This window comes from Salvelinus fontinalis, chromosome 5 (genome assembly GCF_029448725.1).
Source record: "Salvelinus fontinalis isolate EN_2023a chromosome 5, ASM2944872v1, whole genome shotgun sequence".
In the NCBI taxonomy this organism is placed as follows: Eukaryota; Metazoa; Chordata; class Actinopteri; order Salmoniformes; family Salmonidae; genus Salvelinus; species Salvelinus fontinalis.
Window position 1 is genome coordinate 36,381,320 of NC_074669.1, and position 16,574 is coordinate 36,397,893.

General features: G+C 45.2%; 1 protein-coding gene across 1 annotated transcript in view; it reads left to right on the forward strand.

The window, feature by feature from the left end:
* LOC129855528 (dedicator of cytokinesis protein 7-like) overlaps positions 1-16,574 on the forward strand; it is a 95,801-nt gene that overhangs the window by 68,171 nt on the left and 11,056 nt on the right. Inside the window, 17 exon segments of the mRNA XM_055923292.1 lie at positions 621-725; positions 1,855-1,944; positions 3,113-3,208; positions 3,839-3,979; positions 4,190-4,303; positions 6,053-6,220; positions 8,150-8,283; positions 9,925-10,094; positions 10,376-10,548; positions 10,722-10,904; positions 13,034-13,169; positions 13,350-13,446; positions 13,780-13,797; positions 15,062-15,130; positions 15,388-15,484; positions 15,948-16,082; positions 16,266-16,418. Of these exon segments, the coding sequence (XP_055779267.1) occupies positions 621-725; positions 1,855-1,944; positions 3,113-3,208; positions 3,839-3,979; positions 4,190-4,303; positions 6,053-6,220; positions 8,150-8,283; positions 9,925-10,094; positions 10,376-10,548; positions 10,722-10,904; positions 13,034-13,169; positions 13,350-13,446; positions 13,780-13,797; positions 15,062-15,130; positions 15,388-15,484; positions 15,948-16,082; positions 16,266-16,418 (2,079 nt within the window).

The window sequence follows — 16,574 nt, forward strand, 5'->3', positions numbered from 1 at the left end:
GTATCCAAGTGTATTGCAGAGACACTTTGTAAATTAGTTAATAGCATGGACTTGTTGCTCTAATGCGGCCATATAAATCGTACAATGATTTGGTACTTTGATCAAATGACTTAATTTGACCCCAAAAGTACTTAACAGATGAATGAGTGATGAACACTCCCTTCTCGGCCTTTCTGAATAGTCTGGTCTAACGCGATGCTAGTGATGGATGCTACCCCCATAGAAATAGAATAGCCACCCATGATGGCACATCGACTTGAATGGAGATTCCTGTTTAAGGTATCCTAGTAATTCTAGTTCTATGGCTTCCTCTGTGTGATGAATGATACCTACAGTATAATGCTACTAAACTAACCTGTATTCTTTTTTCTGAACCAAGGGTGCAGATTATCATGATGGGATATGTAATCTAATCTGTTCATGCATTGCTGTTTTCATGAATCAGGAGTTTCTAATGAAATTATTTCAGATCTTTAACTAGTTAACTTTATTATTCCGCCTTGCTGCTTACGATTCAATCATCTTAACCTTTAACCTCTATGCTATTCCTTCCTCCCCTGTGGTGCTCTGTCCGCTTGTTGCTCCCTTAATCTTGCCTACCCTTTTACTTGGCGTCTCAGGGCCTAGACCGCTCCAACTCCTGGGTGCACACCATGCGGTGTAAGAGCACCCCCTGGAGATCCAGCCACGGTTCTGCCTCTGACACTGACACCGACACCATGCAGGTGCTTCAACAACAACTCCCTTCCTCTCCCACCAAAAAATACATCACCGTCACTCCCTACCCTTCTTAACCCGCACCTCAACCACCCCTCACCTACACGCTCTACCCGACTTAGGAAGTCAAAGCTGCCGCTATGAACCTTAAACCGCCATCTTTAGTTCCTTCTTCTTTAGTTACTTCCCTTCTTGTCATCCTTTCAGTTTTTACACAACACCTTTCTCTCTCCAGTTGGCTGTAGAAGAAACATCTATGACCATTCTGACAGTCGTGGTGTTGTCACTGTCTTGAAACGAGTGCAGAAGGATTTCTCACCGCACTTTCTAGTACCCCTAGTGTAGGAGACGTGTTGTACGTACGTTGCGGCCAACTTCTAGCCAAGACCCACGTGACTCCGTTTGTGCTATTTTTCTTTTCTCATACTTGAAATCTATACTATTTTTATTGGCAATCCAGAGGTTATCTTCATTTTCCCAGCATTCATTTTAATTGGCTTTCTTCACCCTGTCATTTCCAGTCCTGTTTCATTTTCACCATGATCATTTAAACCCATGCATGACCTACTACTAATTTCGTTCAGCGTGTGGGATGGGCATGATGTGGAGTGTGCTGCGTGGGTTTGGGAGTGACTGCGAGTGTGTACGTGCTTGTCTTTGTCTGTGTTGTGACTATGGTTGTCGTCATGAAGGGTGTTTTGTGGCTCTAGTCATGTCCAAAGATTCAGTAAGAAATTCTATATGCATTTTTATTTAACTGAGGTAAGTTGTACGCACAAGTTAAACCACATTTGGGGTGTTTTTTGTCCTTTTTCCCCCCACAGTTGATACAAAGCACGAACTGCATGTCTAGGGGCAGTTTGTCCACTTGTATAAAATGTATCTAATGAGGTGTGTAAGAAATGTAAATAGGAGGGAACTCACACACTGCACTTCTACATTGGTACTGTATGTTTTTGTATACTCTAGTTTAGATTATGATGTTTTGTGCTCATGTGTGTTAATTGTGTGCGTGAGAGAGGGATTCTGCTGCAGACACATCTCCTTGGGTTGAGAAGGTGCTACAGCTAGACCCCACCCCTGTTTCCCCTCACTAACCTGTTGTTGTTGTCACCGTCCCACCCATCCCACCCATAGGCCGTGGAGCGCTGTGGCAACCGCATGTCTTCGCACACTGAGAGCGCCAGTTTCTTGCAAACTTTAACAGGACGGTTACCCACCAAAAAGGTACCCGCCACTGTCTATACCGGGGGAGGAGCCATGCAGAATGCCACCTCACCTTATTCGCCAATCTGTCTTTGGATGTGTGCCTCTTGATTGGATGGTGTATTTGGGAATTGTGGTATTTTTGGATGTAGAGCAGGGATGGGCAACTTTGATGGGGGTGGGGACCACAAAAATCTGAACTCCTAATGAGGGGCTGCAGGTCTGCATACCTACATCCATACACACACATTTGTGGACCCCAGGAAGAGTAGCTGCTGCTTCTGCAAAAGATAATGGGGATCCAAATAAGCATGCAAGGGACATTTTGTTTGGGGGGGTCCCCCCACCTTGCGAGCAAAACATTTTAGCAGCCCCCCTCTTGACAGGTGAGAGAAAAAAATTACGTTTTATTAGGTAATTTTCTGCAATTCTACACATTTTGCCATGTGGCAGTTTTAAAGCAAGTTTGCTGTAATTCTACACATGTCGTGGGGTGGAGAGAACATTTAGCAATTTTATGCAATTCTACAAATTTTTCATGGAGCGGAGATATACATTTGCAGTTTTACATCTAATTTCCTGCAATTCTACACATTTTGCCATAGGGTGTTTTTAATATGATATCTGATTGAGTGACTAACAAAATCCACGGGGGACCCCTGGTTGGTAATTCAACTGTGATTACTACAGGTTTAGACAGCTGGCGAGACTAACTTACCAATCTAAAAAAATGTTAGCTGACATGGGATAATTGAGTGACAGTGACTGACATAACAGGAGAAAAACTGCCGATGCACAAACAAAATTTTTAAATTGCACCTTGTGTATTCTAACTCTAACCAGTAAGTCGAGACCTCGACTGACAAAAGGGGGGGTCGCAGGCCTGCAGTTGCCCTTCCCTGATGTGGAGTGTAGATGTCCCACCTCTTGGCTGTGATTGAATTGTGTGTGTGTGTAATGTACCACTAACTATAGCACTTTTACTCTTGTTCAGGGAAACAGCACACACTTTTATATGTATTTATATATTAATGAAGCCTCCCTTTTCAGTGTTACCACCAGACACAGGTGCACCAAGTGGATTATTTAGTTATTTTGAGCAAATATTACATGATTTAAGATCAGCTCAAACTAAATTGATATGTGTCTAACTGTCTGGTCTGTGTGTCTCCATCTCTCTGTGTCTCAGTTGTTCCATGAGGAACTGGCCCTACAGTGGGTGGTGAGCAGTGGCATCGTCAGGGAGGGAGCTCTACAACAGGCCTGGTTCTTCTTTGAGCTCATGGTAAGACAAGACTACACACAGCTGCATCTCTGGCGCCCTTTTCACACTACTAAGCTGTGCCGACCTGTACTGCTCTGGCCTGGTTGCATATCCAACATAATTGCTTGGTTAGTTTTAAAAACTGATTTTACGAAAATAAATTGTAGAACCACGTGGGGCTTCCAACTTTGGAACTTGGCCAGATCTTGACAACTCATGACTACCACTATGTGTTGGGCCCATAGACTTACACACCACTGTGTCTGTCCCATTATGGAGTCTGTGAGAGCATGGGCAGCACCATTGAGGACATCTTCATTTTGAAGTAGTACATTTTCTTCTTCTACTACTTGAGTTGGCTAACAAACTGAAAATGTGCGTACTGCCACCTTGTAGTGTGTTGTTTGAACAGGTATTATGCCAAGGTTGGCGATGTATTGCCACCTGCAGTTATGGAAGGTTTACTCACAAGTACAATTCATTGGCTGATGACCTGGATGGAATTATGTGATCCTTCCTTAACCCAAATGAAGTCCCACCAAGTTACTACTTCAAAATGATGAAAGTCCTCAATGGCACAGCCCATGCAAAAACAAGCCTATCATCTGTTAAGGTTGGGCCCTGTCTCACCTTGATGACCTCACTCCTCAGGTGAAGAGCATCATCCACCACCTGTACTTCACCGACCGGCTTGAGTCGCCCAGAAAGAACCGTTTCCCCGAGCGCTTCATGGATGACATCACAGCCCTGGTCAGCACCATCGCTGGGGACATTGTCTCACGCTTTCAGAAGGTAGGAGTGAAAATTTGAATTAACTTTGTCACCAGCATAGGACACACGGGACACTACAGATCAGGCTTACATCAACACAGCAGTTTCTAATGCCACTAACCACACAGGTACTTAAAATAAATGGACCTTTTCTGGTTCTGAGTCAATCAGATCGAGCAGTGTTCTCGAGACTTTACCCTGACCTCTGACCCTGTGTTTCTGTCCAATCAGGACCTGGAGTTGGTGGAGCGTCTGAACACCAGCCTGGCCTTCTTCCTGAATGACCTGCTGTCTGTCATGGACCGAGGCTTTGTCTTCTCCCTCATCAAGACATACTGGAAACAGGTACTGGGAGAGCAAACCAACCCAACAGCACCTCAATGACAACGTCCTTGCAGAATCTGCTTTCATTTAAAAGGCTTGGTGATGAAACCACTATGATAGATTAGAGTGACCTTGTGCACAGGATTTCGGAAGTAACGCTACAGTAGCTATCCTGCCAATTATCAATCCTGCTAACCTGCCTAAATGATTACCGCCCTGTAGCACTCACGTCGGTAGCCATGAAGTGCTTTGAAAGGCTGGACATGGCTCACATCAACACCATCATCCCGGAAACCCTAGACCCACTCCAATTCGCATACTGCCCCAACAGATCCACAGATGACGCAATCTCAATCGCACCCCACACTGCCCTTTTCCACCTGGACAAAAGGAACACCTATGTGAGAATGCTGTTCATTGACTACAGCTCCGCATTCAACACCATAGTGCCCACAAAGCTCAACACTAAGCTAAAGACCCTGGGACTAAACACCTCCCTCTGCAACTGGATCCTGGACTGACGGGCCGCCCCCAGGTGGTAAGGGTAGGTAACAACACATCTTCCACGCTGATCCTCAACACTGGGGTCCCTAAGGGGTGCGTGCTTAGTCCCCTCCTGTACTCTCTGTTCACCCACGACTGCGTGGCCAGGCACGACTCCAACACCGTCATTAAGTTTGCTGACAACACAACAGTGGTTGGCCTGATCACCGACAACAGTGAGACAGCCTATAGGGAGGAGGTCAGAGACCTGGCAGGGTGGTGCCAGAACAACAACCTCTCCCTCAATGTGAGCAAGACGAAGGAGCTGATCGTGGACTACAGAAAAGGCGGGCCGAACAAGCCCCCATCAACATCGACGAGGCTGTAAATGGACCGGGTCGAGAGTTTCAAGGCCCTTGGTGTCCAAATCACCAACGAACTATCATGGTCCACCAAACACACCAAGACAGTTGTGACGAGTGCACGACAACACCTTTTCCCCTCAGGAGACTGAAAAGATTTGGCGTGGGTCCCCAGATCCTCAAAATGTTCTTCAGCTGAACCATCGAGAGCATCCTGACCGGTTGCATCACCGTCTGGTATGGCAATTGCTCGGCATCTGACCATAAGGCGCTAAAGAGGGTAGTGCGTACGGCCCAGTACATCAGTGGGGCCAAGCTTCCTGCATTCCAGGAGCTATATAATAGGTGGTATCAGAGGAAGGCCCAAAAGGTTTATAAAAACTCCAGTCACCCAAGTCATAGACTCTTCTCTCTGCTTCCGCACGGCAAGCGGTACTGGATCGCCAAGTCTAGGTCCCAAAGGCTCCATAACAGCTTCTACCCCCAAGCCATATGACTGCTGAACAATTAATCAAATTGCCACCCGGACTATTTACATTGAAACACCTTTGTTTTTACACTGCTGCTACTCGCTGTTTATTAACTATGCATAGTCACTTTACCCCTACCTACATGTACAAAATAACTTGACTAACCTGTACCCCCACACATTGACTCGGTACCGGTACCCCCTGTATATAGCCTCGTTATTTTGTGTTACTTTTTAACTCTTTCTTGAATTGCGTTGTTGGTTAAGGGCTTGTACGTAAGCATTTCACGGTAAGGTCTACTACACCTGTTGTATTCGGAGCACGGGACAAATAAAATTTGATTTGAATTACAGTATTGGATATCACTTCCCTGACTTGGGAGTAAAGGGCCTGAACAGTGCTTCTCCATCAAACCCTGTTTTGGGAAGTTTTCTAGACTCCATGTCTTTCCCCAGGTGTCCACTAAGCTGTACATGCTGCAGAACCCGACTCTGGCGTCCCTGAGACTCGACTTCCTGAGGATCGTCTGTAGCCACGAGCACTACGTCACACTTAACCTGCCCTGCAGCCTCCTCACGCCCCCCGCCTCGCCTTCACCCAGCGTGTCATCCGCAACCTCACAGGTCAGCTATACACAGTACATAAACACTGGACACACACATACAGCTGAAGTCGTAAGTTTACATACACCTTAGCCAAATACATTTAAACTCAGTTTTTCACAATACCTGACATTTAATCCTAGTAAAAATTCCCTGTCTTAGGTCAGTTAGGATCACCACTTTATTTTAAGAATGTGAAATGTCATAATAATAGTGGGGAGAATTACTTATTTCAGCTTTTATTTCTTTCACCACATTCCCACTGGGTCAGAAGTTTACATACGCTCAATTAGTATTTGGTAGCATTGCCTTTAAATTGTTTAACTTGGGTCAAAGGTTTCGGGTAGCCTTCCACAAGCTTCCCACAATAAGTTGGGTGAAGTTTGGCCCGTTCCTCCTGACAGAGCTGGTGTAACTGAGTCAGGCTTGTAGGCCTCCTTGCTCGCACAGGCTTTTTCAGTTCTGCCCACAAATTTTCTGTAGGATTGAGGTCAGGGTTTTGTGATGGCCACTCCAATACCTTGACTTTGTGGTCCTTAAGCCATTTTGCCACCACTTTGGAAGTATGCTTGGGGTCATTGTCCATTTGGAAGACCCATTTGCGACCAAGCTTTAACTTCCTGACTGATGTCTTCATATGTTGCTTCAATATATCCACATCATTTTCCCTCATGTAGCCATCTATTTTGTGAAGTGCACCAGTCCCTCTTGCAGCAAAGCACCCCCACAACATGATGCTGCCACCCCCGTGCTTAACGGATGGGATGATGTTCTTCGGCTTGCAAGCGTCCCCTTTTTCCCCCCAAACATAACAATGATCATTATGGCCAAACAGTTCTATTTTTGTTTCAACAGACCATTCTCCAAAATGTACGATCTGGCTTTTTTATAGGCCAGGACAACAGCCTCTCCCTCAATGTGAGCAAGACGAAGGAGCTGATCGTGGACTACAGGAAAAGGCGGGCCGAACAAGCCCCCATCGACGAGGCTGTAATGGAGCGGGTCGAGAATTTCAAGGCCCTTGGTGTCCAAATCACCAGCGAACTATCATGGTCCACTAGTCTGGCTTTTTTATGGCGGTTTTGGAGCAGTGTCTTCCTTGCTGGGCGGCCTTTCAGGTTATGTCGATATAGGACTCGTTTTACTGAGGATATCGATACTTTTTTACCTGTTTCCTCCAGCATCTTCACAAGGTCCTTTGCTGTTGTTCTGGGATTGATTTGCACTTTTCGCACCAAAGAACGTTCATCTCTAGGAGACAGATTGCGTCTCCTTCCTGAGCGGTATGACGACTGCGTGGTCCCATGGTGTTTATAATTGCGTACTATTGTTTGTACAGATTAACGTGGTTCCTTCAGGCGTTTGGAAATTGCTCCCAAGCATGACCCAGACTTGTGGAAGTCAAAGAAAAATTATTCTAAGATCTTGGCTGAGTTCTTTCGATTTTCCCATGATGTCACGCAAAGAGGCACTAAGTTTGAAGGTAGGCTTTGAAATACATCCACAGGTACACCTCCAATTGACTCAAATGATGTAAATTAGCCTATCAGAAGCTTCTGAAGCCATGACATCATTTTCTGGAATTTTCCAAGCTGTTTAAAGGCACAGTCAATTTAGTGTATGTAAACTTCTGACCCACTGGAATTGTGATACAGTGAAATAATCTGTCTATAAACAAATATTGGAAAAATGACTGGTCATTCACAAAGTAGATCTCCTAACCGACTTGCCAAAACTATAGTTTGTTAACAAGAAATGTGTGGAGTGGTTGAAAAACAAGTTTTAATGACTCCAACCTAAGTGTATGTAAACTTTCGACTTCAACTGTATTTACACACCAGATATACACACGCACACACGTCCTGGAGTAGTAAGTGGTGTGTGGACAATGTCTCTAAATCATGCCCTGCTTCTGTTTCTCACTCTCCATACCTCTCTCCATCTCCACAGAGTTCTGGCTTCTCTGCCCAGGACCAGAAGATAGCCAACATGTTTGAGTTGTCTGTCCCTTTCAGAGAGCAGCACTACCTGGCTGGTCTGGTGCTGACTGAACTGGCTGTCATCCTGGACCCAGAGGGCGAAGCGTCAGTAATCATAAACTGTGTTACTGTCTGTGTGTTTGTGTGTGATAGGGAGACCGAGAGGTTATGTCATTTGCCTCCTTTGTCGCTCTCTCTCATTCTCGAGGCAGGCTCCTAGGCGGTTAGTACATTGTGTTACTGTGTATGGGGGTTACTGTGGTCACATGGACCTCATGTTTCTCTCGGTCATTCTGTACTTTCTGAAGGTCTAGAAGGGGTACTGTGTGTGATGTGCTATTTGAGAAAGTGTCTCTCCTTTGACCTATACTGTGTGTCTTTGTCATTCTCGACCCTCTCAAGGCTAAGGGGCAGTACAATGTGTGAGTGAGTGACTGTTAATAAGCGGGGTTATCTGCATTTACCCTATTGGGCCAATCAATCACCACCACCTGGTGTATCACTGTGTGTACTTCTTACAGAAACCCCTTCTCACCGAAACCACCATGTCACCCCCCCCTCAAACAAATCAAATCAAACTTTATTTGTCACATGCGCTGATTACAACAAGTGTAGACCTTACCATGAAATTCTTACTTACAAGCAATTCAAGAAGAATTAAGAAAATATTCACCATATAAACTTAAGTAAAAAATTATTTAAAGTAACACAATAACGAGGCTATATATAAGGGGTACCAAGTCAGTGTGCAGGGGTACAGGTTAGTTGAGGTAAATGTAATTAGGGGTGGAATGACTGCATAGATAATAAACAGCGAGTAGCAGCAGTGTACAAAACAAATGCTGGAGGTAATTTTGCAGAGCTCTGGCAGTGTTCCTCCTTGCACAAAGGCGGAGGTAGCGGTCCTGCTGCTGGGTTGTTGCCCTCCTACGGCCTCCTCCACGCCTCCTGATGTACTGGCCTGTCTCCTGGTAGCGCCTCCATGCTCTGGACACTACGCTGACAGACACAGCAAACCTTCTTGCCACAGCTCGCATTGATGTGCCATCCTGGATGAGCTGCACTACCTGAGCCACTTGTGTGGGTTGTAGACTCTGTCTCATGCTACCACTAGAGTGAGAGCACCGCCAGCATTCAAAAGTGACCAAAACATCAGCCAGGAAGCATAGGAACTGAGAAGTGGTCTGTGGTCACCACCTGCAGAACAACTCCTTTATTGGGGGTGTCTTGCTAATTGCCTATAATTTCCACCTGTTGTCTAGTCCATTTGCACAACAGTATGTGAACTTTATTGTCAATCAGTGTTGCTTCCTAAGTGGACAGTTTGATTTCACAGAAGTGTGATTGACTTGGAGTTACATTGTGTTGTTTAAGTGTTCCCTTTATTTTTTTGAGCAGTGTATTTATATGTACATATTCTTATTTATCCCTTTACATTTATGTGTATACGGTTGTTTTTGTGAATTTGTTAACTTGTTATATATTACTGCATTGTCGGCACTAGAAGCCAAGCATTTCGCTCCACTCGCATTAACATCTGCTAACCATGTGTATGTGACCAGTAACATTTGATTCCCCAAAAAGTTTTGGGATCAAGAATGACAAAAAAATTGTTTAAAATTAGCATCAGCTAGAAACGCTATAATGCAATGCATCAGGAAATTGTTTGGTCAATGTGTTTGGACTTGTTCCTGTCCAAATACACCAAAAAAACAACCTCTGCCTTTCTCCCTCCCTAACCTAAAGGATGTTTGGCTTACATAAGAAGGTGATCAGTGTGGTCCATAACCTGCTGTCCAGCCATGACTCCGACCCCCGCTACGCTGACCCTGAGGTCAAGGCCCGTGTCGCCATGCTCTACCTGCCACTCATCGGCATCGTCATGGAATCGCTGCCCCAGCTGCACGACTTCACAGGTGGGTCTAAATTCTACATCTAGCCTTATGTGTCCCAAACTTTCAGGAAGATTCTGAGTCTGTAGATATGTGGAGTTTATCCATACTTGAATGGCTGTGTGATTAGATATAGGACTATCAGGTGGCTTTAGAAATCTTTGGGCATCCCACTGGTTCTGGTGCTGCTCAGGAAAAGCACATTAAACAATGTCTGCAACTCTGATGTGCTACTCCCTACTAATTGTATTTTGTGCTTGTTGATCCTGATTGGTTTCTCTTCTCTCCCCCCCTCATTTCTGTAGAGTCCCATATCCAGTGGGGCCGCCCTGGGGGAGCTCAGGGGTCCGCAGATGGTGCCGGGGGGGGTGAGTCTGTGGAGGACGGCAACAGCATGATCAGTCAGACAGTTGCCATGGCGATAGCGGGGACCTCATCTCCGATGTCCCGTCCCAGCAGCTTCCTGCTCAACCCACAGGCAACTACAATTCCTGTTCCCTCTATCCCTTCCTCGCTTATTCCCTCTGTCTTTGCTTCTGGAGTCTCTTTCTCTCCTTCTGTTAAGCTCCCCCTTTCTACCTCTACTTTCATAACTCTCTGTTTTGCTCACCTTTTTTCCCTTGGTCTCTTCCCATCTCTCTCTCTCTCCAGGCCAGTCGTCCGCACGCCACCTTCTCAGCAGAGTCCAGTCACAGTCTGTTGATCTGTCTGCTGTGGGTTCTGAAGAATGCAGATGAGTGTGTACTACAGAAGTGGTTCACTGACCTGTCTGTCTCCCAGCTCAACCGTCTGCTGGACATGCTCTACCTCTGTGTCTCCTGCTTCGAGTACAAGGTAACGTCACAGCTGGAGCACAGAAAAAGCATGTGCGTGTTGTAGATCTATTGTAGTGTCGTGTTTTTGGCTATGCCGGATTAAGTCATATGACATGCTATTCTATAAAATCCTTTCTCTGTAATTAATATTACCTGATTAAGCTAATCATGTAACTGTAATTAACTGGAAAGTCGGGGCACCACGAAATAATGTTTATAGAGCTGTTATCTTCCGAATAAACTCTTAAAGACCTAGTATTATTTTACATCAATAGCAGTCATTATTAACCTTATTTCAGTATCATCTGAAAGTTGTACATTCTCTTCACGAACCCTGGCTAACAAGTTGAATCAGCAATACAAACTTTGGTTTAATTATTTATTTACTAAATACCTAAAAAATCACACAGAATTACATATATACAGAATGCTAATTATGTCATACAGAAAATGTCCCTGGTGGACGGAGCCGACATGACGGCTGGTTACGCAAAGGAAAGAGGGTTGGGTTTGAGTGAAAGAGTGGGAAGCCTGAGGAACAAAGGGAGAAGCTATGCTATCGTAAATACAGTATCTTATACATTCTAAATTACCGCCCATTTGGAAAAGGAAAATGCAATAAATATTTACTCTGAGCTGCGCTTCGGTAGGTTGGTCGTAGATGCTGGCCGTGTTGCCCAACAGAGATCTTCCTGTTCTTGGAAGAATGTCTCTGTTGGTAAACTGGATACGTTGAAGTATCGTCGTTGTGTGTTAGACTGGATCCGTCGTCCGTCCTTTCCTAGCCCACGTTTACAGCGGCCGCTGCTAACTCAACGGCTAGGAGGTATCACTTCTGTAGTGAATAAGAGTTCAAAGTTCATACCATTCGCAACCAAAGCTCACGCTGAGGTTGGCTTAGTTCTGTAGTTGACATGTTAGTCCTTTTAACGTGGGACCGTCGTCCTCACGTCCTCAGAACAGGAGGTTACATTTTCGTCAAGGGCTTTATATAGTGGTAGGAGAGAGGGCATGTTTCATAGTTTACAACCAATGTCTCTTCACATGGGCGGGCCACTGAGTGAGCAGAGATTTACCCTTATGAAAACCCAATTCTCTCATTTGGAAGCTAAAATTCCATTTAAAATTTTCACAAATAGTTTCATATTTAAACATTTAAATTGCACAACAATTCCATGTGAATTTGATAACTATAATGTGTAGAATTTCCAGGATACAGTTTGTCATCCTATCATTAATAAGAATGTCTCAGATGACAACTGAACTGACATCATATTCATTAAGTACCAACGCATATTTTCAACTTGTTGGTTTACCGAAATATGGTTCCTTTCCCCCCACCTTTTGATGTTCCCCCGCTCTCTATGTATATCAAAGGCTTTTCAAGAGTCCTTCAGTAGAGTCAAGAGAGGAAAGGGAGAAAGGTATTTATGGGAGGACATAAACCTTACCCAGAGGCCAACGTCATGACAGTAGTAATGCCTCAATTCTGTAGAAGCACGTCAAGTGTATTGCCTCACTTGACAGTCCATTATTTCGTGCCTGGATAAGACTGGGTGGAAAGAAACTTATTTCAAAAGGTGCTATGAAGTTTTACTTCCCAGGCGCTTATGAGTTGGTTTTCAAATCGGTATATGTACAGTTGAAGTTGGAAGTTTACATACACCTTAGCCAAATATATTTAAGTTCACAATTCCTGACATTAATCCTAGTAAAAATTCCCTGTCTTAGATCAGTTAGGAACACCTCTTTATTTTAAGAATGTGAAATGTCAGCACAAAGTAGATGTCCTAACCGACTTGTCAAAACTATAGTTTGTTAACAAGAAATTTGTGTAGTGGTTTAAAAACTAGTTTTAATGACGCCAACCTAAGTGTATGTAAACTTCCGACTTCAACTGTATGTGTGTGTGTTTTTCGGAGAGTTTGGGATACAAGTGGAAGCATCAGTTGGACCTTGTGTGCAGTTGACTAACAAAGTCATCTTAATCAGAGAGCTTTCCTACTCTTTTCGGCTCACCTTACTCTTATATAATCCATCTCTATTCTATTTTACCTCTCTTGCTGTGGTGGTGTGGCGCAGTAACCCTGTGTAACTTCTCTCCATCCTCATCATGGAAAAAGGACCATGTTTTTTTTCACCATGCAGGGGAAGAAGGCCTTTGAGCGCATGAACAGCCTGACCTTAAAGAAGTCCAAGGACATGAAGGCCAAGCTGGAGGAGGCCATACTGGGGAGCATCGGGGCACGGCAGGAGATGGTCCGCCGCAGCAGGGGACAGTTAGGTACACACGGAACACACACACCTTGGGAAAAGGGATCTGAAAATGACCATTCCATCTCTCTCGCCTTCAACTTCTCTTTCCCTTTCGCTCCACATCTCCTCACCCTCTCTACCCCCTTGCCTGCTTTTTCCCCTCTCTCCTCCCTATCTTCTCTCCTCCTCTTATGTCTTCCACCCGTAGAGAGGAGTTCGTCAGGCAGTGCCTTCGGCAGCCAGGAAAACCTGCGCTGGAGGAAAGACATGACACACTGGCGCCAGCACAGCGAGAGGATGGACAAGTATGCTTACGCTTTTTACACACACACACACACACAGAGAGAGAGAGAGATGCACGCACACATCGCCATCTCACAATCCACTCAGGCCCTATAGTGGGCTTCTTCAGAGAAACAAGAATCTAGTTTGAACCGAACAAGCCCACACCGAGCGATACGGGTTGGATTCCTGATGCTACAACAGAAGAAGACACGCTGATAGACCCTATCCCGTTGTTTTTAGATGCCCAGTGTTTAAAACGCCTGGAAGGCACATGCATCTTGTCCTCTGTCCCATTTCATCTGTTAACTCACTCCTCCGAATGTCCTCTCGTGTCTCACTGTGCCTCTGTATAGGAGCCCCAGATCACTCAGGTATTGTATTGTCCCCCTGGAGTCAGTGTGCTGCAGTGCTCTGAGTGCCTCCTGCTTGCTTTGGTGACCTGACTCATTCCCTCCGAACCCTGACCTCTGACCTCCAACCTTTCCTGTAACGGTGCTTGTGGTTTATGTCTGTCTGGCGCCTGCGGTGGGACTGCTGGTCATTTAACCAGTGTGCAGTGCTCACTGATGTGTGTCTATTCCTTATTCTGGGTTTAGATGGGTGAAATCAATGTGATTCTGTCGTAAATGGTAGGCTCTCAATTGGTTGATTTAGCATGTGACAATTTGCACGGTAGAAAATGTAGATGATTGTACAGCATGTGTACTTGCCAATTAGACCCGTTTGTAATACTGAATGTCCAATAAATCAACAAAAAAAATGGATAAGCACTTTCATAGAAATCACATCTTCTATTGGTGTGGCCTCTCTACCTCTACTGCTCTCCATGCAACCAGTGCCCCCTTAACCTTCCTCCTGTCTTACCTCTGCTGCCTAACATGCTGACCACACCACTCGCGTCACGTGCGCGAGCATTGCGAAATAAATGTACACATACATGTTATTCAATCATTGCACCCACACTGCTCGCGACCGTCTGCGTGGCCAGAAGTTGGTTCTATTTCTGACGGTCAATGTGATGCAAGTCCAGCCTCTCCCATCTCCTCATTGGTTTTTAGGAGTATATACCCATGTGGGTGATTGAAAGATGAACCTAGGTCCGCACTCCAGTCAGTTGTAGTAATGCACTGTAAAGTTGGTTGCCAACCTTCATATAAAGTTCAAAGGGGAAAAAAAGAAGCCTGAAGGAAGGAGGGGAGATGATGAGAACCTAATTTGGTTTATCGTTTTATCTGTGGATTAATTGTCGGAGTAGAGGACCTTGTGCATTTCACGTAAAATAACAACCCAATGTTTATATCCCAGGTCAAATGAGCTAGCAACAGCAAGCTATCTAGCTAAATTGCCATAAATGTTTAATGCTTTTTGACCTGTTCCCAAATTAATATATTTGGTTCAGAGTTTGTTTTGATATTTCAACCTGCGTGTCCTGATTGCTTCTGGTGTGGGTGAACAAAATCAACGCATGAGCGTTGACGCGCGTCCAGTTTGGTCAGCATGTAACTCCCCCCAAGTGTTGGAGGTGTGTTTGGGTCCCTGGTCCCCTGCTCTCCTCTCCGTGTGCTAGCCATGCAGCGTGTAGCTACCGTGTGCTCTGGACTCTGTGGTGTACTGTGTGAGTACTGTGTCGTGCAGGTTTAGAGACAGCATCCTACTACACAGCCCAGGGAGTCCAACCCAAACCCAGGAGCCTTTAGTAGTTAGGTGTGTGACTTATCAACTGTAACAAAACATATCATAACCCCCCACCACCATCATCCTACTCTTCAACCCCTCCATACACCAAACCCCTTACAGTTCATTGCACATGGAAGAACTCCTGTCTGTGTGCGATGGCTTGAATGTGACTGATAGGCATGATGAGTGCTGTGGCATTCAAGGGGACCCCATGAATATGGAGCTGGCCGGCGGCCAGTTTGGAGAGTGTCTGACCGTCTGTCACGTCCTGTTTCCTGTGACAGGACCCGAGCGGAGCTGGAGCACGAAGCACTTATTGACGGTAACCTGGCAACGGAGGCCAATCTGATCATTCTGGACACTCTGGAGATCATCGTCCAGGTACAGAGGAATGACATTTCCACCAGCAGCCCTGCAGATATTGGCGATGAGCGAGATGCAAGACTTTGCTCTCACACAGTCACTAGCAGTATCGGCGCATGTGTACGTGCACAGGTTCGCTTCACGCTCTTGCAGCGTGGCAGCCAGGGCACCAAATTAGCTGATAAGTATAGCCTCGCGCGTCAACGCTCTTAGTTGTTGTGGAAATGTACCCACTGTGCTGTTTACTCTGTGCACCTATGTCATATCGCTGAGTCTACCTTTAAGAGGCACCAGACTCCGCACACAGTCAGGTTGAAAGATGGACACATTTGTAAACCAAATTTCCCTCTGGGGATAATACAAATGTATTGATTGATTGTGATATGTATTTTTAAATTTTGTTTTATTTAACCTTTATTTAACTAGGCAAATCAATTTAGAGCAAATTCTTATTTGCAATGACAGTATTTGTGTATCCTAGACGGTGTCTGTGACAGAGTCGAAGGAGAGTATCCTGGGCGGAATGTTGAAGGTGCTGCTCCATAGCATGGCCTGTAACCAGAGTGCACTCTACCTCCAGCACTGCTTTGCTACACAGAGGGCTCTCGTCTCCAAGGTCCGAATTGACTTCCTGTCTACAATCGTGTCGATATTTTCCATCGAAGAGTTGCACTTTTTAAAGAGATTTTGTGAAGTCAATTTGTAAAACGCCTGCGCACTGTCATAGTATTGTCTGTTTATCTCTGTGTATCTGTCCTGTTTCATACTTACGTACATTTGTGTGTGTGTGTGTGTGTAGTTCCCAGAGTTGCTGTTCGAGGAGGAGACAGAGCAGTGTGCTGACCTGTGTCTGCGTCTACTGAGGAACTGTAGCAGCAGTATTGGCGCCATCAGATCCCACGCCTCCGCTTCGCTCTACCTGCTCATGAGGCAGAACTTTGAGATTGGCAACGTAAGTACAACGTCAGGGCAACGCACAGCAAACACGGACACATAAGAGTACTGTCTACCTGCCAGCTACTTAACCAATTTTCAATACAACTATTGATCCCTTTAGGGGTCATTATTGATGAAACGCAGGAGAAGGATTGCACGTCTTGTACATATT